At 40.3% G+C, this 23,226-nt stretch overlaps 1 protein-coding gene across 2 annotated transcripts in view; it reads right to left on the bottom strand.

Moving 5' to 3' along the window:
- The window catches only part of LOC141999577 (septin-2), a 95,530-nt gene that overhangs the window by 1,209 nt on the left and 71,095 nt on the right, over positions 1-23,226 (bottom strand). For both annotated transcript variants that reach the window (XM_074973144.1, XM_074973142.1), the window contains exon 12: positions 14,281-14,373. In XM_074973144.1, coding sequence (XP_074829245.1) covers positions 14,305-14,373 — 69 coding nt within the window. In that variant the 3' untranslated portion in view covers positions 14,281-14,304. The remainder of the gene's footprint in view (positions 1-14,280; positions 14,374-23,226) is intronic.

Here is a 23,226-nt window from a genome sequence, read left to right as displayed (position 1 = left end):
CTCCCTTGCTGCAATTTAAGCCCGTTGCTTCTTGTCCGATCCTCAGAGGTTAAGAAAAACAATTTTCTCCCTCCTGCTTGTAACAAACCTTTTACGTCCTTGAACACTTATCATGTCCCCCTCAGTCTTTTCTTTTCCAGACTAAACAAATCCAATGTTTTCAATCTTCCCTCATAGGTCATGTTTTCTAGACCTCTGATCATTTTTGTTGCTCTTCTCTGGACTCTCTCCAATTTGTCCACATCCTTCCTGAAATTTGGCACCCAGAACTTGGACACAATACTCCAGTTGAGGCCTAATCAGCACAGAGTAGAGCAGAAGAATTACTTCTTGTGATTTGCTTACAACACTCCTGCTAACACATCCCAGAATGATGTTCGCTTTTTTTGCAACAGCGTTACACTGTTGACCCATATTTAGCTTGTGATCCATTATGACCCCCCAGATCCCTTTCCACAATACTCCTTCCTAGGCAGTCATTTCCCATTTTGTATGCGTGCAACTGATTGCTCCTTCCTAAATGGAGTATTTCGCATTTGTCCTGATTGAATTTCATTCTGTTTACTTCAGAGTATTTCTCCAGTTTGTCCTGATCATTTTGAATTTTAATCCTATCCTCCAAAGCACTTGCAACCCCTCCCAGCTTGGTATCGTCCGCAAACTTTATAAGTGTACTCTCTATGCCATTATCCAAATCATTGATAAACATAGTCCCTGGGATCAAAACCCTTATGTTTCCACGCAACATGGACCTAAGTCAGCACTGGAGTGAACAAGAGTAACTCACTGAAGTCAGTGAGTATCATGTCCACTTACTCCTGGGGTGAGTTTGGCCCCAAATGTTTAATGGATTCAAATCTCTAATAAGAGCAGAGGAAGGAGACTATTTTTAGTTGTTACATGTATTTTCTCACATGCCCATATTCTCTTCAGTCTGAGAGAAGGCAAAGGCCATGGTGTGGCTCAGCTGATTAGTGCTGAATGTAAGAAGCTTGTCTCATCCTGAAGGCCAATCAGTCTGTTAAGCAGAAATGTACAATTTTATTTCTATCAAGGAAAATAAATGCAATAATTCCATCTAATTAAGGCTAAACAGAAATGAGCTTTGTGTTATCAAAGCTGTCTCTTATAATACTGCCTAAGCTTAGCAAGAAAATGGCTAGATTGTTCTGAGAATTCATCCAGAGACACTCACAGTTAAATCAAGAGATACTGGCCTACAATTTCAAAAATAACTAGTGATTTTGGGTGCCTTCAGTTTGGATGACTCAACATGTAATACATTTAAAGGGCCTGATTTTCAGAGGGTGGATGCTCAGCACTTTCTGAAAATCAGGCTCCTTTAAAAGATCTCTCAAGCTGGACACTCAAAAACTGAAGCACTCAAATTCAGTAGGCCGCTGGTCCATAGCAAGATATAAGTTTGTTTTATCTTATCACTTATCTGAGCATATAATAAGGAATATTCTAGGAAACACTGAAGTTACCATCGCAAGTAAAAACACAGAGTATGGTATAACTTCATTTATCCAGATTAGGATTCCCAGTGGCGATTACACTGTAGGAAAAAAGCTTTAACAAAGCCAATTTAGGCAAGGTCCTATGCTCCTTGTGGTTCTCACAATGCAGATTTTGTGCAGCATGCCAATCATCTAATATATTATATTCATTTCACATAATAAAAAACAACCAAACAGAATAAGCAAGCCATCACTGAAGCTCTAAATAAGTCTGAGTCCAAGGGCAGCTGACTGTAAACACAGGCTATTATGATACATTTCTGTTCCAACTAGGAAATAAATTTGTAAACTTCTGCAGCTGCACAGCTGTCTGGCAGGTGCAAGAGAAATGTGTCCATCAACAATCCCAAAAGCCTTTGGGATTGCAAATTCAGGAAAAAAGCTGGAGTTTCAAATAAAAAAATAGATCTGTTTATTTTGCACAATTACGTGCACTAAAATTGCTAATATTTATAACAACCTAATTTTCATTGTTCATTTTACAAGTACAAGCCTTATTTAGAGAGAGTCAGAAATCACCATGCTCTCTTGATATGGATTCCGTTAACTAGCGTTTCCTTCTTTCTCCTAGGGAGAAAATACATTTTATTCTTGGGATCCACTATATCCTCACTGTTCCTTTTATGAATTTATCTTCCTAGTTTTGCTATACTTATTAAAAGTAATAGTGTCACCCATATTTCCCTGAATTTGATCCAGTAGCCCATAGATAACTTGTATACCTGTATCTGCAACACAAGTTCATATCATTATTTAAATACAGTTACACTATATTTTTCCTAAAAGAAAAGGAGTACTTGTGGCACCTTAGAGACTAACAAATGTATTTAGTCTCTAAGGTGCCACAAGTACTCCTTTTCTTTTTGCGAACACAGACTAACACGGCTACTACTCTGAAACCTATATTTTTCCAGCGTTATGCCATTAAAACAAAGCTTCCTAGCAAATTTTAGCTAGAAGATTGCTTGGTAACCTCTAGTGCACACCCATACAGACACTTATGTTCTGATTACCTTACCATTCCATGACTGGAATTTAGCCACCATACACAAGTTAACACCCCTACATTTTTCATAAAAGTTCCATGGAATTTGTAATTACCAGGTTTTAAGTTTGATCTGAAATACAGCACACACCCAGCAACACAATGCCTCCTAGCACCACAGTGGGACACTGACTAAATGCTTCTCAAGTGTAGAGGCCACTTTAGGCAGAAGGCATTTGGGAATTCAGCAAAGAACTGCTTATCTTTTTTGGTAGTTAATCCATTTACTCCTGGGAGAATTCTGCAACACTGCACATGCACAGAATTTATGTCCCCTACAAATTTCTTTGCTTCCCCGCAGAAAAATAACTTTCTGACAGGGAAGCAAAGGGAAGTCACAAGAGTCATGCGACCCCGCCCCAGCAGTATGTTCTGGGTCCACAGAGCAACCAGCAGAGAGGTGAATCACTGTGGGGCAGAAGGTGGGACTTGGAAGACCCAGCTGGTGGCTCCTACCCTGAGCTAGGCTCAGCTGCTAGTCCCGGCTGGGGATGACGGGACTTCCTCTTTCCCTGCACGGCATCCAGGGCCAGGTCAGACCCACCCCCAGATTTCTCCCCCAGCTGCAAGAAGCTCTGCAAACTCCACCCCCTCACCCCACCCCTGCTTCCTGTACCCATTGCTCCTCAGCTGCAGGGGGAGGGATCCTTGTATAGGGAGCTGCTCCCCCATCCACCCAACCCCCGTAGATTCAGTCCCCCTCATACTCATAACCTCCCGCTGAGCCTCACCCCCACACACACTCGGAACCCCCCCCCAATGAGCCCCACTCCCACTTCACCTGGACCACCACGACGAGCCATCCACACCTGGATTCCCACCCCACTGAGCCCCAACCAGCTGCACCTGGATCCCCACCCAACTGAGCCCCACTCTCCCAGCATCTGGAGCCCCCACTGAGCACCCCACACCCAGACTTCCCTGCCAGCTCTATCCCCCCCATACCAAGACCCCACCCCCGCTGAACCTCAACCACCTTCACCTGGATCCCCCAAAGAGTCCCATTACCATTGCACCCAGAACCGCCCCCAACAATCCACTGAGCATCCAGATCCCCCTCGCACCTAGACTGCCCCGCACAGAACCCTCTCAACCCACACCTGGATCCCGCCTTGCTGAGCCTGCCTGCCCACATGGAGGGGCAGGGTCCTGGGGTGTTTCTGGGGCAGGCTCGGTCCTTGCGCTGTATCAGGGTTGGGAGCAGCCTCACCTGAAATATTTCACTGATGGCAAAGTAAGGAGCTAGTATGTGGTTCATCAAGAATTTCCGCCCACAATTCCGTTCAGGGACAACCAGAGGGTGTGACAGCTAAGATGGCATTCTTCCTCACATACAGTTCAGGTTTCTGTTTTTTGGGGTTTTTTCCCCCCCTTTTTACTCCTAAAGGTGAGAAGTGTGCTTTATAATCAAAGCCCTTTCCTCTCAACACCCAAACTGGCTTTTCTTCAAATGCCATACATTTTATGGTATAAATACAGCATTCGTATCACTGAGCCATTCGCAGTGGTACAGACAGATGCATCTTTTTTTGAAAGGCTTGTGAATTAGAATTTAATCATACAGTGACTCGTATTAGGATGCGCTGTAATAGGAAAACTTTGCTGCAATTCTGAAAAAGTACTTACTTCCACACTTGGCATTTCACTAGCCAGTTTTGACTCATTCCTGCTCCTCTCCTCCTTCCTTCCCCCCCCCCCACATATATTTTTAGAGACATTCCTGTTATTTCAGACGTTCTTATAGTTGACTTCTCTGCTTCAAATTAGTTTCATTTCATCTTCCCTTCTGTTGATCAGCAGCATTTTTTTCCTTCTCCTTTTAAAATTTCATTTGCCAGGTGTACGTCAAGTTACGAAGCTGGTTCAGATACCTTTGAACGTCTTTTGTTTTTTTCAGTTCATTTGCTTATAGCTGGTTTACCCACTGAAGTCACGTATGGAGAGCAATGAGCTCTGGAACTACAATCCAAAAAAGCTTATTTAACAAAAAACTATTTAAAAGCATTTAACAACCCACAATTTTGCTCTAACCCCTAGTTGTCATTTTAAAAACTTGACAGGCTTTCACAAATTACTCCATAGGCTTGCTTGATACTCATGGAATTAAAGTAGTAATTGTCTTCTCTCTATCCTGCCATACCCCATGTATTTAACCAGCTGTGTTAAAAGCAGCGCCGTCTACTGGAGGAAAAAGTAATACTGGAAGATGCTTACAATGTTTCATCACAGGATAGTTGAGCCTCTTATTTCAGAGGCAGTAAATAGGGTCAACAGGAGGCACCATTCCCCTTGCCTGACTTAGGAAAGAACGTGACTACTCCTTTTAGAGGGCTCTTTCTAGGTGTACATACAGTGACTAGAACAATGGAACTCTGATCACAAGGGAGGGCACTGGAAGTTACAAAAATACAAATAAATAATGTATTTCCTGATGCTCCTAACATCATTCCTGTTAAATGGGAGTACTGCAGACAGCTATTAGGAACTCTTAACATTTCAAAACACGCAATTTAGATAGAGCTTAATAATTGTCATAAGGGGTTTTTTTTAGGGCTGTTGATTAATCACAGTTAACTCACATGATTAACTCAAAAAAATTAATCACGATTAATCGCAGTTTTAATCGCACTGTTAATTTATTAAATATTTTGGATGTTTTTCTACATTTTCAAATATATTGATTTCAATTACAACACATAATATAAAGTGTACACTGCTCACTTTATATTTTTATTACAAATATTTGCACTGTAAAAATGATAAAAAACAGTATTTTTCAATTCATCTCATACAAGTACTGTAGTGCAATCTCTTTATTGTGAAAGTGCAACTTACAAATTTAGATTTTTTTTTTGTTACAGGACTGCACTCAAACAAAACAATGCAAAACTTTAGCGCCTACAGGTCCACTCAGTTCTACTGCTCTTTCAGCCAATCGCTAAGAAAAACAAGTTTGTTTACATTTACGGGAGATAATGCTGCCAACTTCTTATTTACGTCACCAGAAAGTGGGAAAAGGCATTCACATGGGACTTTTGTAGCCAGCATTGCAAGGTATCTACATGACAGATATGCCAAACATTCGTATGCACCTTCATGCTTCAGCTACCCGTTCCAGAGGACATGCTTCCAGGCTGATGACGCTTGTTAAAAAAATAATGCGTCAATTAAATTTGTGGCTGAACTCCTTGTGAGAGAATTGTAGGTCTCCGGCTCTATTTTACTCACACGCTGCCATATATTTCATGCTATAGCAGTCTCAGATGATGACTGAGCACATGTTGTTCATTTTAAGAACACTTTCACTGCAGATTTGACAAAGCGCAAAGAAGGTACCAATCTGAGATTTCTAAAGATAGATACAGCACTCAACCCAAGGTTTAAGAATCTGAAGTGCCTTCCAAAATCTGATAGGGACGAGGTGTGGAGCATGCTTTCAGAAGTCTTAAAAGAGCTACACTCCAATGCGGAAACTACAGAACCCGAACCACCAAAAAAAGAAAATCAACCTTCTGCTGGTGACATTTGACTCAGATGATGAAAACAAACATGCGTCGGTCCGCACTGCTTTGGACTGTTATCGAGCAGAACCCATCATCAGCTGTCCTCTGGAATGGTGGTTGAAGCATGAAGGGACATATGAATCTTTAGCGCATCTGGCATGTAAATATCTTGCAACGTCGGCTACAATAGTACCATGTGAACACCTGTTCTCACTTTCAGGTGACATTGTAAACAAGAAGCGGGAGGCATTTTATCCTGCAAATGCAAACAAACTTGTTTGTCTGAGCGACTGGCTCAACAAGAAATAGGACTGAGTGGACTTGTAGGCTCTAAAGTTTTACATTGTTTTATTTTTGAATGCAGGTTTTTTTTTTTTACGTAATTCTACATTTGTAAGTTCAACTTTCATGATAAAGAGATTGCACTATAGTACTTGTATTACATGAATTGAAAAATACTATTACTTTTGTTTTTTTACAGTGCAAATACTTGTAATCAAAAATATAAAGTAAGCACTGTATACTTTGTATTCTGTTATAACTGAAAATCAATATATTTGAAAATGTAGAAAACATCCAAAATATTTAAATAAATGGTATTCTATTATTGTTTAGCAGTGCAATTAATCACGATTTTTTTTTCCCAATCGCTTGACAGCCCTAGTTATTTTAATTCAAATTTATAATATCATGCACATACACAAAATCTGTCAAGATTCCTCAAAAGGAACTAATGAAAAACACAACCCAATGTTTAAGATAAAATAACCTGCCTTTGTAACACACAAAAATTATCTGATACACTGGATAATCTTTCTGCTGTGGGATCACTTAGCGAACGAAGCCAACTTTCATTTATGTGTTAACTGACAGAACAGCTGATGCTGAGGTACAGGGTGTGTCATATGAAATGATTACATAGGAATGCATCTGCACTGCTGGGAATTTATCCCATCATTTTTCATCATCATTCCAGACATTTCACTCATCATGCTGAGCTTATTTTCACTCAAAGAAATAAGTCCAGCACTTCAAAACCTCCTGTCTTGCAGAGTTGTGTCTTAGGCATTTTGTTTTATACCACCAACCAGTATGAAACTTTTTCGGTCAGCCTACAGAAGTTTTCCAAATGGTTAATTGAATCCTCTACTTTTTAAAAAATAAAAATGAAACACTACATTAGACAGATAACATTTAGGGTTGTCACGTACTGTGTTTTTCCATTTCTACCCCTACTGTTTAGCCATAACAGCACTGACAGATAAGATTTGACAGGAATGGAATTTTGAAGAGCACGGGATCTTGGAGTCGTATAACTCCTGGTACACAATATAGTGTAGGGAATTGTAGAATGCCCTTTGCTGTTGCAGAATTCCCCAGAGAAGTAGGCCCTGAAGAAGCACTGAATTCCTGGGAACTCAGCATACAGAAGGAGTGGATTAAAAGCCAAATAAAGTTCTACAGAACAAGAGGAAAGACGCCAGTCAAAAATGACTTTCTTAGCACTTAGTGAAGATTAATTTTTATATACAGTGCTTTGAAAACCACTACCTTTACAAGGTGTTGCATTACTCCCAGGAGAAAACTGACAGAAGCTAAGTGATTCACCCAAGGCCACTAAGGGCATGTCTACACAGCAAAAAAAGACCATGGCTGGCCCGTGCCAACCAACTTGGGCTTGCAGATCTTGGCCTGTGGGGCTGTTTTATTGCTGTGTAGACTTCTGGGCTTGGGCTGAACCAGACTCTAGCACTCTGGAGGTCCCAGAAGTCTACACAGCAATAAAACATCCCCAAGCAGGCTGGCACAGGCCAGCTGCAGGTTTTTCTTTGCTGGGTTGACATACCATAAGGGAGACTGTGGAAGAACCAGGATTAGAATAAAAAGGATAAGCGGTGCTTCGACTATATTCCTAACAACAATCAAGAGACAATCTATCAATCCAGGGCATTCTGGATGGATAAGGGGCTATGGGGCACTATTCATATTTTGGCTGAACAGAGCACTATTTCAAGAATTATAGCACTTTCCATGCATAGAGTGCCTTTTCACACAAGAAGTGTACCATTTTACAAACACTAGCCTTAACAGCCTTGGCCAGGTAAGCATAGTGGGTAAAATAAGGCAGAGAGAGTAAATGATTTGCCCAACGTCAGAGTAAGGCAATGACAGAAGTCCCCTACCCCAACCCTGCTCTAATCACTTGATCACAGTGTCTCATTTGAACACCGTGAGTTACTGCGCATTATAAACTAGTGAAAGCACACCAGCCTCCATACCCCTGGCTAAAGTTTTTAAGATCACTGACAAGACCTTTCTATGCAAGCTAGCGGCAAGGTCCATCCACCATCTACAGTGCCTCAAAGGAAAATGAGTACTTGTGGCACCTTAGAGACTAATATGAACACCAGCATAGAGTTCAGTGTTTCGGAGTGACAGCTTTTCTCTCACTGGTTAGGGGAGAATGAAAGTTTTAAGCTGCAGCCTCCCCTCTGCAAGAAAAACTGCAACACACTGAACAGAAGCTGTGGTGCTGACAGACTGACTTGACACTCAGAATCTAGAAAAGCCAAAGAAATGGGAGAATGGTGCAGCCCATCTATTCTAGCTAAAAAAAACATCCACAAGCTGTGCCAGGTGGTTGTTCCAAAAACTAAAAATTTGCCTAAGCTTTACATTCCCTAAGCTTCACATTTCATCTGCCAAAACTACAGCATGCTACATTCTTCCTCAGATGACATTTCTCATCACATCAATTTGGCATCTGACAATACCACTTTATAAGGCTGGTTGCTATGACAGTACAGAGCTTTTTTTTTTTTTTTTTTTTAAGTCATCATGTTATCCATTAGGAACTAGCTACTTACTTCCTTTCTTTTGTATTACGCTTGTCAGGAACATGAACAGCGTAAACACAAAACATGCAACTTTGTTAACAACTCTCTAGGCAATCATGGAAATGGCCAGCTATGCTAAAAACTTTTCAACATTTTCTACAGCTGTTATAGGAACAAGATGTCAGTCTTACTGAATATATTTCCATCTGTCTATATTTATTTTATATTGCCTTTGTCCCAACACCACCCTGAAGCTATCCAGGACAATGGAGTGAAAGATAATGGCAATCCAGATCTGCAGGAATGAGAAGGGGGAAAACAGACAGAGAGCTGAGTTCTCTGCTTTGAGGAGAAAAAAAATTCCACCACCTACCCGCAATCATTTTCAGCTAAAAAAAAACCTCATCATCTTGTACAAGTTATTCATCTGAGAAAGGCAGATTTAGAGACTGGCACTAACTCTGATAGTATACCTTCTAATCTAACAGGTTAGAAGAAACTTTGCAAATACATACATTGTGCCAGCTGACCTGCCAAAGAAAGTTAAGTCTGGTTTAGTTTTTTGGTTAATTATTCCCACACTCCAAATCTCTTGCTTAAATCCTCAAAACACAAGAATGAAGACAGCTTTTGTATTTAAAGTGACACCATATTTTCCTGTATTTTAGAAGGAAAATTATTTTTGCTTGAAAATTTTGTACGTACTTCACATACAAACACCAACTGTAACAGAAATTAAGAGAAAATACGTTTCCAGTTTATATACTTTGTATATTTGACTACACTCATGAGGGTAACTGTTTTGTTCATGGCCAGTTGCACTGGACTCATCCATTAGCCTGTCACCACCACTTAGGCACAGTTCTGTGAGTAGGAAGGTGCTCACATACACATACTTCGCCTGAACCTGCAAGAAGGCATTTACTATAGCTGTAACAGCAAAGCTGAAAGTGAAAAGGCAGCAGCCCGGCATGTGCACAAAGCAGCCCACGCACATTTGGTGGGGCTGCTCTCTCTAAGACCCTTTAATCATCAGAGGAGAGCAGAAAAAACAACAGTTCCCACAGATCTGGAACAGATCATGAAATGTGCACGTATTGGTTATCACTGCTTTCAAGAACATCTTCCTCCTTCATTGCTGATTATGTCTCCTCCACCATCACCTCCTTTCCAATCTCTTCACAGATTTCCACTCTTCCATACCAAACTTGATCTACCCATCCTCTTTCAAGGCTCTACACAGTTCATTCCTTCCTGTCTATAATCTCCACCTATTCCGTGTCCCCCTCATTCCATATATTTTCAAAAGTCTTCCAGTTAGTGTTTGTTAAGTGCCCTCCCCACCTCTGCAATAAAGCCTGGCTTTGTAGAGATTCATTACCTCAGCAAAACCAAAGAAAAACACGTGGCTAAGTTCAGGATGCACGATCTTCACCTATAATACAAGAAATTCTGTTCAACTGATAAGAAACCTTCGACCTAGTTACACAGCTTTGAAGCTCCACCTTTGTTTTCAATTATTCTCTATCAATTTTGTATATGCTTTGTTCCATTTAAAGGTCCACTGGGGGCTGTTCTGGGAGTTATTGGTGCAAGTACTCCTGAGGAGCAAATGAATGTTCAACCTCTGAAGAGAGGGACGGGCCCAAGCTCTTGTGCCCTCTCCAAAGTGACAACAGGATCCCATGTCAGTTGTCTGGTTTAGTCAACAGAGCTATGACAATTTACACTAGCTGAGGATCTGTTCCATATGGAAGAACAGTATGAGCATCTTGAAGGGAAAAACTGAGGAATCGTCAAAATTCTATTCAGAACATGGTATGACTGGTGATCTGGTTTTGACAAGTCCCCTGTCTAGACAGAGGCTTAAGAAATGGTGAGACCTATAGATAACATGCACCTCACAGCCACAGCATTTCTCAGCCAAATCCATTTCTCAAAATGTGTTCAATCCCAGTATTTCCAGTATTTCTGTGGTTTTCAAATGTTTTAGGATAGATTTAGCATGTTTATACAAATATTTCATTAGAAACTATCCTTTCCTATAACTAATCTATTTTACAGGTATTGATGGGATGACATTTATAGGAGGAAACTGAAATGGTCTAGTTCTCAGGTTTTTATTCTGCATCAAAATGAAAATGATGTGAGATATGAGAGTTCACAGCATTAGCCCTTTGGTCTGTGAGTAATTCAGATACTTAGGGGAGGCTGTATTTCAGTGAGTAATGCAAAGCACCCACAAAAACACTTTTTACCCAGACACATACCATCATGTCCAGACCTTTGTTTGCCCATGTGTCCATGGTTGCAAACTTGACCTGGGATAAACCCTGCTCCAATTTTTAAAAAGCTACTTATGGCAGAGCTGGATATGGGATTTCTGAACCAGAGAGAACTTAGTCCCATTATTAGACAACCAGTGTTCAGAGTATTGCATTCTGCCAGCTCTCAGCTACTGAATTTCATAGCTGGGCCAGTGTCTGAGCACTGGGATCAAAGTAAAATGTTTGGATATTCTTGTGTGCACACAGTGTTCAAGTGTGCTTTGCAGGCAACAATTAGGAAAGAATTTTGCTAGATTCCGAGTGTGATTTTATATAGTGATTTCTATAGGTGACTGTGTAAATATGTAATCTGCAATTATCAACAAGGATTGGGTTCTTTGGCAAGGTGAGTAGTAGTACTTTCAAAATATTTCCTATGAAAATAGCTGTCTCATTTAAAAAAAATAAAAAATCAAAGGGTTTGGACATACCAAAAAAGGGCTACCATTAATTTCCCAGGACCTCAGAACCACCTCTGATTCAAACTACAGCATTTAAAAAACCCCATAAAGTTACCAGCTACTGTCTATGTATGCAGAAGACTAATAGTGAGTCATTGCTACTGTATACACAGTATGGTCAACCACAAGAAATTTCCTGAGTGTTTAGTCTTTCAATTCTGGGACTATGTATTTTAATATAGAGGTGAGGAGACACGGTCAGTCTGGTCTCAGTTGTGAAGGCTTACCCATTTGCTGGGAATTTGGAATTGTGACAGGGTGAAAAAGACCTGAGTTTGATTTTTTTTTTTAATTTACTTTTTTTTTTTTTTAATATGGCTTTCATCAGGGAACATGGTGTATATACCAGTAGAACTTTGTCTTCTTTAATAGGGGCCCAGTGGACAAGTTTACTCCTTTTCGAGGCTTAATTTTAAGAAGTTCTAGGGTTGTTGGGTTTTTTTAAATGTAAACAGGAAAAGTGAAGGTTCAAGTAAAGGCAACAAAAATCTCCTTATTTTAGGCCTGGAATGTTGGCAGCTGTCACAAGGTCAGAAGGGATAATATAATCCATTTTATTCAGGCTTTACATTCCAGCAACCCAGCAAATCAAAACTGGAGCATTAAAATGAAGTATCAAACAACAGGAACAAGGCTCCTCATATGTTTCTATTTTTTATTCTTGTATTTAAGAAAATATAAGAACTATGCTTTCTGCATCCTGAAGAAAACACAGGGATTTACAATAAAAAGTGATTCCCCTTGAGCGCTTGCAAGCTTTGAATGCTGGCCCCAGGGACTAATATACCATATGTAGACTCTGACATCAAGAAAGTATGCATCCAGTAAACAAGTTTGATTTGTCCACTATTTTTTCCTCTAACACTTTGCAAACACTGTCAGTTTATTAAGCAGGCTGCTTATACAGGATGATGGCTATACTTACTTTTCCATATAAGCAAGTTACCACAGTTATTAACTCTACTTACTCCAGAAAGTGATGTTAAAGTATCAGCCAGTAACATTCTTGAAAGGAAATATGCACTCATACTGGTAAGTGTCTGCAATCTTGACTTACCTCAGTAAAGTCTTGCATTATAATACTTGAGAGACAAGGTAGGTGAGGTAATATCTTTTATTGAACCAACTTCTGGTCCAATAAAAGATATTACCTCACCTACCTTGTCTCTCTCTCATATCCTGGGACCAACATGGCTACAACACTTCAAACAATTATAATATTTGAGAGAGACAAGCAGGGGGAAATGCCACAGGAAACTACAGACACCTGAACGGAGGGCAAACTGAAGCCAAATCAGCTACTCCTGCTGAAGATGGCTATATGCAACCAGAATAGAGCAGAGGGCTGGAAACAAGCTATGGCCCTCTGAGGTTTTATCGTCTGAAGAGAACAGGACTGAAACACTTCATGCTACTGCTGTATGGTGGGAAAAAGCCTCCCTACTGGCTATTGTGCACACCAGCAGGCATTGCAGTGAAGAGATGTAACGGGTGAAGAGATCAGGTCAGCCAAGATGCAAATCTAATTCACAGACTAGCCTTCTAGAGCAAGCAGCAAAGTGTCTCAGATAAAATGAGCTGCTGGATAATTTGTGTATTCTCTGCTGTGATTAATGGGTGGTTTCTGTATAATATTTAGCAAATCTAGAAATGAATCTCACATTGATATGCATACTTTTCTTCATTTACTGACACACCTTGAAAAGATTTAGTTTTGATTTGAAGGCAAAGGCAGCACAATATATATACAGACTGTTGAAAGGAGCACTGGAGTTTCAGAGGCGATATTATCAGAATCAGAAACCACCATCTGAGAGGAGGGAGATCCCAGAAAAATTCACGTGACTGGATTCCACTAAATGACTTACTCAGTTCAGTGGACCAATCTGACAGACACCATTCACTCTTTACAGTGAAAATGAAAAAAGGGCTGTATGCAATTTAGTTTCTTACAGATAATAGCCCAAAACAGGAAGTTAAATGATCTAGACTAACTATAGAGGCTGGTTTTAGAGGGGTAGCCATGTTAGTCTGTATCAGCAAAAAGAATCAGGAGTATTTGTGGCAGCTTAGAGACTAACAAATTTATTTGAGCATAAGCTTTCGTGGGCTAAAACCCACTTCATCGGATGCATGCAGTAGAAAATACAGTAGGAAGACACACACACACACACACCATGAAAAAAAATGGGTGTTGCCATACCCACTATAACGAGAGTAATCAGTTAAGGTGGGCTATTATCAGCAGGAGAAAATAAACCTTTTGTAGTGATTATCAGGATGGCCCATTATAGTAGCTGGACAACCAGTATGCAAATCAGTTATATCAGCCCAAACCGTCCATTACACCTCTTCTTCGGTTTGGTAACTGAAGCTCTTTGCTGGTTATTAATTTGTTTCTGACAACACCCACAATGTGCCAGGAGCTGTAGAAACAGACTCCTTGTAAAGGCAAATCCAAAGCCCAGTGTTTACTAAAGTCAATTTGAGGAAGTTACCAAAGATTTCACTTTCTAGCAAATCAATGAAGCATGGTACAGGATTTTAACGAAGAGAATAGCTACATAAAACAAAACAAAAAATGTACCTTGTTAGCCACATGTTCAGCATCTCACTCATCCCCAGGCTTCATCCTCATCTGGGCTTGCATCTGTGCAATCATTTCCTGCATGCGACGCAGCTGTGAAGAAAAAAAAAGAAAACACCACCTTTTACTCGCAGACTTTGGACAGCTCAGGCTCATTCTTTCCCTGAAACTAATGGGGAAAATACCCAGATATACAGAAAGTTGTGAATCCTTTCCTTCCTTGGTGGAGAAAGGGACCCAGTTTCTTTCCCACCCTATATTACAATTTAGTGTTTAATTACATGGTCCATTTCTTACTGATGTATCCCAGTCAAAGATCCTTTTGGCCCAGAGTGTGAAGTCAGGGTCATATCAGACACACATTTCAGGTCAGCAAGCTACATGAGAATCTTGACCATGAGAGTGTGGAAACCAAGATCTTTCAGAAGCACATTCGCAGACTTGCAAATTAGCACACAGATATAACAAAATAGAGGAAAACACCCTCCTTTCCTTTTTGTGTATAGAGGTGCATTTCTGGTAAATCAGCTTTGTTTGTTCCAATACAAGTACTTAGCCCATAATGCCAGAAAGGCAATGGTGATTTTGAAGTTGCTGTTTGGTTTGATTAATTGGATAACGCCCCAAAATTTGAGGAGCATTAGCCAACCCTGCTGAAAAAACTGTTTCAAGTGCAAAATAAAAAGATGCTCAATGAAATCTATAGCGAAAGAAAAGGAAAGCCCAGACATATTAGCCACCAATGTTTTAATTTTATGTATTCAACATTTTCTTGGAAATAACTAGTTTGTTTTGAATGTTTTCATCTTTTTAGAGACACTGATTTGTAGTTTCTATCCCTTGAGAAAGCAAGTTGGCTATCTATTATGTAAGATCATTTCTTTTTAAATCCTGTTTATTTTTCTTTTTAACATTAATTTTAATACAAGGAACAGACCTTATGAGCCCAATTTTCAAAAACTGCATACAATTACAACTGTACCCACAAATCTGCTATCTGAACTCACAAATGGCCAGTTGCACATTTGTATATGCAGTCATGAAAATTGCACATACAAATGGGGCATCCAATTGTATATGCATTTTGTGCTCTTATGATTTTGAAAAAAATCAGGCCTTTTACAATTTGCATGTAAATTATACCTAGATTTATTGTAAACTTGAAGCCACAGAGTGCTTATAAACCAAACAAATTAGATTTTAGAGCAGTAGTCTTATTTTTTTGCTATGGTAGGCAGAACACCAATGTTCCATTAAACAACGGCAACAATGATAATGCACTGTCGCCAGATACTATTTTAATTTAAGAATGCTAATCTGAGAATATGGGTTTAATTTATTTTGTGGGAAAGAAAAGAAAGTTATGTTCTAACCATTTCTCCCTCCCCAAAAAGTAGTCATGCTTTTGTTCTTTACTGATTACTTTGTAGGAATGTTATAGTTACAATATTAAGGGATAATGTAAAAAAAAAAAGTTTCATTGGTTATTAATCATATTTTAGTTTAAAATAATGTAATGCAGTCTGAAAAAATGAAACATTAAAAAATGTCTAGCATGAATACAAAAGCAAAACATTAACTAGAGAACAGTTATTTTACATGAATGAGTGAATCATATGTGGGAGGTTCTATAAATACCCACTTGATCCTCAGCATTTGGGGCTGAGCAATAATGGATTCTATTTGTCTACACAAAGCAGGTATCCAGATCAGAAAAGAGTTACAGTTCCAGAGACACATATTACTTTATTTTGTCTGACCTTAGATAGGGGACAGAGGAGTAGGGAAAGAACATGAAGGAATATAGCTGAGGTAACCTGAGAAAAGGAGTTTCCCATCTGAACTGTACAGCATTAAAGCACATTCAGATGTGAAATGAGAAGAAATGTGAAGTCAGTGATGAAATTCTGTAATAGATGAATATATCTCATATCTACCTACATCACCTAGTCAAACATTTAGAACTGTAATAATACTTCACACGTATATACACCTTTGATCAGAGATTCTCAACACAGATGAGTCAAGAAAATGCTAAAAATACAGTGTTACCACCAATCTGTCGTGAAAAACATGATTTTTTTAAAAAGTTACCTTTTTCTTGAATAAACAAATATGTAATTGAGTAAGTTAATTTTATTTTGTTTTTGCCAGCTGTTTGCTTGAAGCCATCAACACCAATAGAGACAGGCACATGCAAGTTAGCACAAATAGTCCTAAATCTTTACTGCTGTCTTTACAGTAGCATCAGCAGGCTTGGGTTTGTTTGGTTTTTTTATACATAACATCTATCATTATGTACCTGGCTGCTATAGAACCTGAAGGACAATAATTAAAATTGGGATAAGCCTAATGGATGAGAGAGAAGTAGCCACTATAACAAAATAAAAACCCAAAAGAGTTGGTAGAAAAGGGAAGACAAAATGCTTAAAGATTGATTGAACCAAAATATCCCGCCCAAGGCCTCAAAATAAAGCTTTTGAAGACACACACACTATATTTTTTCAGAGTAACAGCCGTGTTAGTCTGTATTCGCAAAAAGAAAAGGAGTACTTGTGGCACCTTAGAGACCAATTTGCAAATGAATTCCAATTCAGCAGTTTCTCGCTGGAGTCTGGATTTGAAGTTTTTTTTGTTGTAAGATAGCGACCTTCATGTCTGTGATTGCGTGACCAGAGGGATTGAAGTGTTCTCCGACTGGTTTATGAATGTTATAATTCTTGACATCTGATTTGTGTCCATTTATTCTTTTAATAAATGGACACAAATCAGATGTCAAGAATTATAACATTCATAAACCAGTCGGAGAACACTTCAATCCCTCTGGTCACGCAATCACAGACATGAAGGTCGCTATCTTACAACAAAAAAACTTCAAATCCAGACTCCAGCGAGAAACTGCTGAATTGGAATTCATTTGCAAATTGGATACTATTAATTTAGGCTTAAATAGAGACTGGGAGTGGCTAAGTCATTATGCAAGGTAGCCTATTTCCCCTTGTTTTTTCCTCCCCCCCCCGACGTTCTGGTTAAACTTGGATTTATGCTGGAAATGGCCCACCTTGATTTTCATGCACGTTATAAGGAGAGTGGTCACTTTGGATAGGCTATTACCAGCAGGAGAGTGAGTTTGTGTGTGTGGTTTTTGGAGGGGGGTGAGGGGGTGAGAGAACCTGAATTTGTGCAGGAAATGGCCCACCTTGATTATCATACACATTGTGAAGAGAGTGGTCACTTTGGATGGGCTATTACCAGCAGGAGAGTGAGTCTGTGGGGGGGGGGGGGGGGGCGGAGGGTGAGAAAACCTGGATTTGTGCTGGAAATGGCCCAACTTGGTGATCACTTTAGATAAGCTATTACCAGCAGGAGAGTGGGGTGGGAGGAGGTATTTTTTCATGGTCTCTGTGTATATAATGTTTTCTGCAGTTTCCACAGTATGCATCCGATGAAGTGAGCTGTAGCTCACGAAAGCTCATGCTCAAATAAACTGGTTAGTCTCTAAGGTGCCACAAGTACTCCTTTTCTTTTTACTCTCTATATTACTTCATAAACCTCCCAAAGCAGATAATTCCTTCTCATTCACCCCAGAACCTTGCCAGCATGAGTAAGGCAGTATAACAATGGTGACAGATTTGGCATGCCAAGGCTCAGCACAGAAAAGGATTTTTGTTTTTTAAAGTTCTTCCAAAGATTTAAACCTTAACCTCTTTGCTTAACCTCTTTTGCCTCAGTTTCCCTAAGAGAAGGATTTTCCTCACACACTTTCATAAAGTATTTTGAGATCTAGAGATTAAGTACAGTAATGCATTTTCTAGATATGAGGTACTACCCCCACATACTATATAGATGCACAGATTAAGTAATGGCAAGGTTGCAAAACCACATTAGTGTTATTTAACAGTAGGAGCTTCCTTGGCATTCAATGCCCATTAAGTTAACCACATGGGGGAGGGATAGCTCAGTGGTTTGAGCATTGGCCTGCTAAACCCAGGGTTGTGAATTCAATCCTTGAGGGGACCATTTAGGGATCTGGGGCAAAAATTGGGGATTGGTCCTGCTTTGAGCAGGGGGTTGGACTAGATGACCTCCTGAGGTCCCTTCCAACCCTGATATTCTATGATTCTATATAATTGTGTATCCTACACCAGTTAGTATAGTGTGAAGATAAGTGGGCAATTTCCTTTTGCTGAAACAAACTGGCCAAACACAAAAATAAGGGTAAGACACCACCAAATGCAGCCAGTGCAACTGTATTTAGAAAGCACAGCTCTGCTCTTCTTGGAGAGCTGCTTCTTGGTCTGCAGACTAACTTCCTTTTCTGAGACTGTGGTATAAGAGATTCCTCCTCCCTGCAAAAGTTACAGACTCTGACCAAAATGACAAGTATCTGATGTACTACAGCACTTTCTACATGAAGAACGTACAATATTTTAATGGAGCACTGATGGATATCGAGACCTGAAATCTGGCTGTATAAATACTTGCTGAAAAGAGATCTAATAGCTGAACTACACTGGGGGGTGGATAAGGAGGAGTGTGTGTGGAAGGACAGGAGCAAGGGTATTAGTATGTGGGGAACAGTTAATTGTTGCTTGAAACGCTGCTAAATATTATACTCCTGATGAAGAGTTCCATATATAAGGATATTTTTCAGTAGGGAAATATAGCTCAAGTAGACTTTTCTATTAACTAAAACAGAATCATATTTACATATACTGATCACTTTCCAAAATCCGATAATGACTCCAGGTTACCAACAATTCATACCATTCCTCATCTCTAGGATAGCTGCATTAGGGAAAAAAAGATTGCAGAGATGTAGCAAATAATTTCTTCCAGGCATAATGTATTTTTTTTTAAATGATTGATTATATAAAGGCAGTTTTTATGTTATGGACAGGGGATTACGGTACATTTAACACACCCTTTCAAGCAGGTTGCAGTCACTGGAGAGAGTGGTGTCCATTTGCACCATTGTCTGGAAGCTGACAAGATCATTTCAATCCATTAATTTAGCAATGACACAGCACGTAAGATTCAGGGAGAATGAGCTGACCTATATTATACACAAATAAGTGATGCTCAGTCTCTTACGCCATTTATCTTTATGAGTGAGGCGAGAATGAAAGAACCACTCCTGAATGGTACAGTTTTAAGTGGACTTCTTTTCATTCTTATGAGGAGAGGGAAAGTAAATGAGCAACCAGTGTATTGTGTATACAACACACACACTTTTCCTCCTGTTGCTTCAAGGTGAGAGCACTCAAGACACCACAGTTCAAGCTTCATATCTAGTCTGTTACTCCCTATCTTGACATGGAGTGAGAGGCAGCATACTCTGATCTCATTTGACGTTGCAGCAAATCTCTTGCTGATGCAGAAGCAGCATTGACATGCTATGCAGGGAGCACACATTCACCCCCAAGAGAAGAACGGATGCTGTAACACCAAACCCCAAAGAGGAGAGGCAAATCAAGGGCAAAAAAAGGCAAAAAGGAGGAACATCTCTGGAAATCCTCTAGAAACACAGTTCCTGACAATGCCCAAAAAGCAGAAGTCAAAGGACCAAACTTAGTCTTTGTGTAAACTCCATCTACTTTACTTGAGAAAGAGCTCCTCACACTATGGCTGAATTTAGCTCAAAGTGTCACATTATTCTTGATGGCAGTGCAACAACAACATGGAGAGGAATCAGACATTTCACATGAGAGTTAAGAGAGTATAGACATTGATACAACTTTGTATTACATGGTTGATTATTCCCATTACTGCATGTTTTGGCTAGAACACAAAACCAGCCAGAGCCTTGCACGCTGCAGACTCTTGCTTGAGTAATGCTTAGGCAACGGCCCCACAGATGGAAGAGAAAAAGGAATGGTAAGAACTCAGCAACGTTCACTTTCCAGTAAGACAGTTCATTTTTCAAACAAATAGCCAGGTCCCTCTTAACAATAAAATTCAGATGAGAAGGGGGCTGTAGGAAGAAAATAATATGAAGAAATAGAATTTAAGACTGTGGACCTTCAGTAGCTTCAAGATGTTCCCACGATATTCGCTGCGTTTGTTAAAAATACCTTCAATACCAAAGAGTGCAACTAATCCTGTTAAGTAAGGCCAAGAAAAATATGCTCCACTCAAATAATTATATTGCAAAAAAGGATTTCCATCAAGAGAAATGTTTTGCTTATGGGACTCTCTGGAATTATAAATACTACATTTATAAAATAAGACAAGTCACTGTGTTCACAGCCACTGCACTTTACGAGCAGCGAGTATCATTTCTTACTTGGAACTATGACTGTTAAACTGGTTTCAACAAGTAACTTTTTAAAAGGCAAAATATATTGTTCAAAGATTATGTCAACATCATCATTCTATTCTCCACAGGACTGGCACTGCTGATCAGGTTTTTTTTTTTCCTGATGGTTTTCTTTTCATCCTGTTCTCCAAGGATAAAAGCTATTTCACTCCACAGAGGAAAGTGTAAGACTGAATTTAGTACTACTTCCTCTTACCACTGCAGAAGGACTATAGCTTACCAAAGAAAAAGGTATCACACTTTAAGGATACTTTTATCTATGGTCTTTAGACCTTCATCAACTGTCATGTTAGCCTTTTCATGCAAACATTAAATACTTCCCAAAATACTTGCATCTTACTGAATATATAAATATGGTAAAATGAGTTTACATAGAGTTATCAGGTACTGGGATGTCTGTCAGAATGGGGCCAAGAAAAATGGAGAAGACTGCCCCTTTGTGGTGTATTTCTCACACTGTACCCCTATTATCTGATGACACACTGAGAGATCAAGGAACAGAGACAAATCAGAAAGCTAGGCAAGGCCAATAGGGGAAAACAAAGAAGAACTAATCCAATTGTGAGTGTTAAGTATTACAGGGTGTTCAATTTACTGCAGGCCAGCATGATTCTGAATAAGTAATTTACATTCGCATACCATCTTTCACCTACGGATTTCAAAAGCCTTTGAAATAATAGTGTGTGTTATTTGACAGGTGGGAAAACTAAGGCAGAGAGAAGCAAAGTGAACTGCCTACAGTCTTACGATGAGTTAGTTGCAGAATTAGGGCTAGAATCCATGCCCCCTGATGCCTCAATGAACAGGGCCTAAGTGTCATTTTCAAAAGTGCCTCAGATATTTTTGAAAGTTTTACCCTTTATGCTTCTCATTCTCATTAACAAGAGAATCATTTCAGAATGTGACATAACAGGATAAGTTGCTCCAAGTAGTCTCCACCACACTTTTATTGGAAAAGCTATTGGGGCTGTTAATAGCAAAAAGTCACAACAAATAATTTGTACTGTAATATATTTACAGAAAGGAAAGCAAACACCGTTACTTTCTTCTCTCCACTCCCTTCCCTCATAAAACCAGTTCATTAACACTTGGAGACTGACAGAAAAAACAACTCAACTGTCTGCAGAAAAGCAAAATTAAATCTATACATGTCAAAAATGGTCTTGTAATTTGGCTGAAGAATCTAACACGGCTGTTACTCTGAAACCTGTTTTAGAGATTAATGACTCAAATTGGCCGAGGAACATGTCTTCCGATATAATAAAGGATCATTATTTAGCAAAAATCATGCCTTGATAATGATGATCCTGGCACATCCCCAAACCTTCATTCCCTCTGGGGTTATGTAAACCCTGCAGAACTGTAAACAGAACTTCAAGCACAGTTACTGATCGGAATGCAAAACAGAAGGGGAAATGACTGTTTGTTTTCTCAGCAAAGGCCAAGGAATGTAAGCCCATTTCCTCTGCACCTCTTTCCCCGCACAGTCCTCCCCAACCTGAATCTCAGACTGCCTTGGCGATGAAGAGATTTCATATCAGCTTATCTACAGAAGACTCAGCAAAGCCTCTTGATCTTTTACGGCAGTGGTTTTCAAACTTTTTTTCTGGTGACCCAGTTGAAGAAAATTGTTGATGCCCACACCCAATGGAGCTGGGGATGAGGGATTTGGGGTGTGGGAGGGGCTCAGAGCTGGGGCAGAGGGGGTGGGGGTCCGGGGGGTGAGGGCTGCGGGGTGTGGCCAGGTATGAGGGGTTTGGGGTACAGGAGGGGGCTCCGGGTTTGTGGGGGCTCAGGGCTGGGGCAGGGGTGCGGGAGGGGGTCAGAGCTCTGGGGGGGGGGCCAGGGATAAGGCATTTGGGATGCAGGAAGGGGCTCTGGGTTTGGGGGGGTTCAGAGCTGGGGATTTGGGGCGCAGAGTTACCCCGGGGGGCTCCCAGTCAGCAGCACAGCAGGGGTGTTAAGGCACGCTTCCTGCCTGCCCTTGCACCGCGGACCACGCTGCGCCCCGGAAGCAGCCAGCAGTAAGTCCGGCTCCTAGGCGGAGGCACAACAAGAGGCTCCCCGAGGCTCTCGCCCACAAGCACCGCCCCAGACAACGGGAGCGTGGAGCCAGTGCTCGGGGCGGGTGAAGCACGCGGAGCCCCGTGGCCCCCTCGCCTAAGAGCCGGACTTGCTGCTGGACGCTTCCAAGGCGCAGCGTAGTGTCAGAACAGGTAGGGACTAGTCTGCCTTAGCCGGGCAACACCACCGACAGGACTTTTAACAGTCCGATCAGCAGTACTGACCAAAGCTGCCGCAACCCAGCACCTTACATTCCGCGACCCACTACTGGATCACGACCCACAGTTTGAAAACCACTGTTTTAAGGGACAGTAGACGTTTAAATCTATTTGTTTTTTCAAGTTTCAACCTAATCCTTCACAACCTTAACAGTAGTTATGTAGAGGTTATTAGTCCCACTGAGAACTTTTAGAGATTGTCCTCCAAGAACTTCAAAGTCTTCATCATCTCTTTGGCCACATACATACAGGCAAACAAGTAGAAATACTAGTCACTTAACCTCTCTCTAAATCTAAACCTCTAAACGTAATAGGAAAAACACTGTCAAATGATGTTCTTGATAC

This window comes from Natator depressus, chromosome 15 (genome assembly GCF_965152275.1).
Source record: "Natator depressus isolate rNatDep1 chromosome 15, rNatDep2.hap1, whole genome shotgun sequence".
Taxonomy (NCBI): domain Eukaryota; kingdom Metazoa; phylum Chordata; order Testudines; family Cheloniidae; genus Natator; species Natator depressus.
Note: the sequence above shows the minus strand (reverse complement) of the source record. Positions and strands in the feature narration are given on the sequence as shown.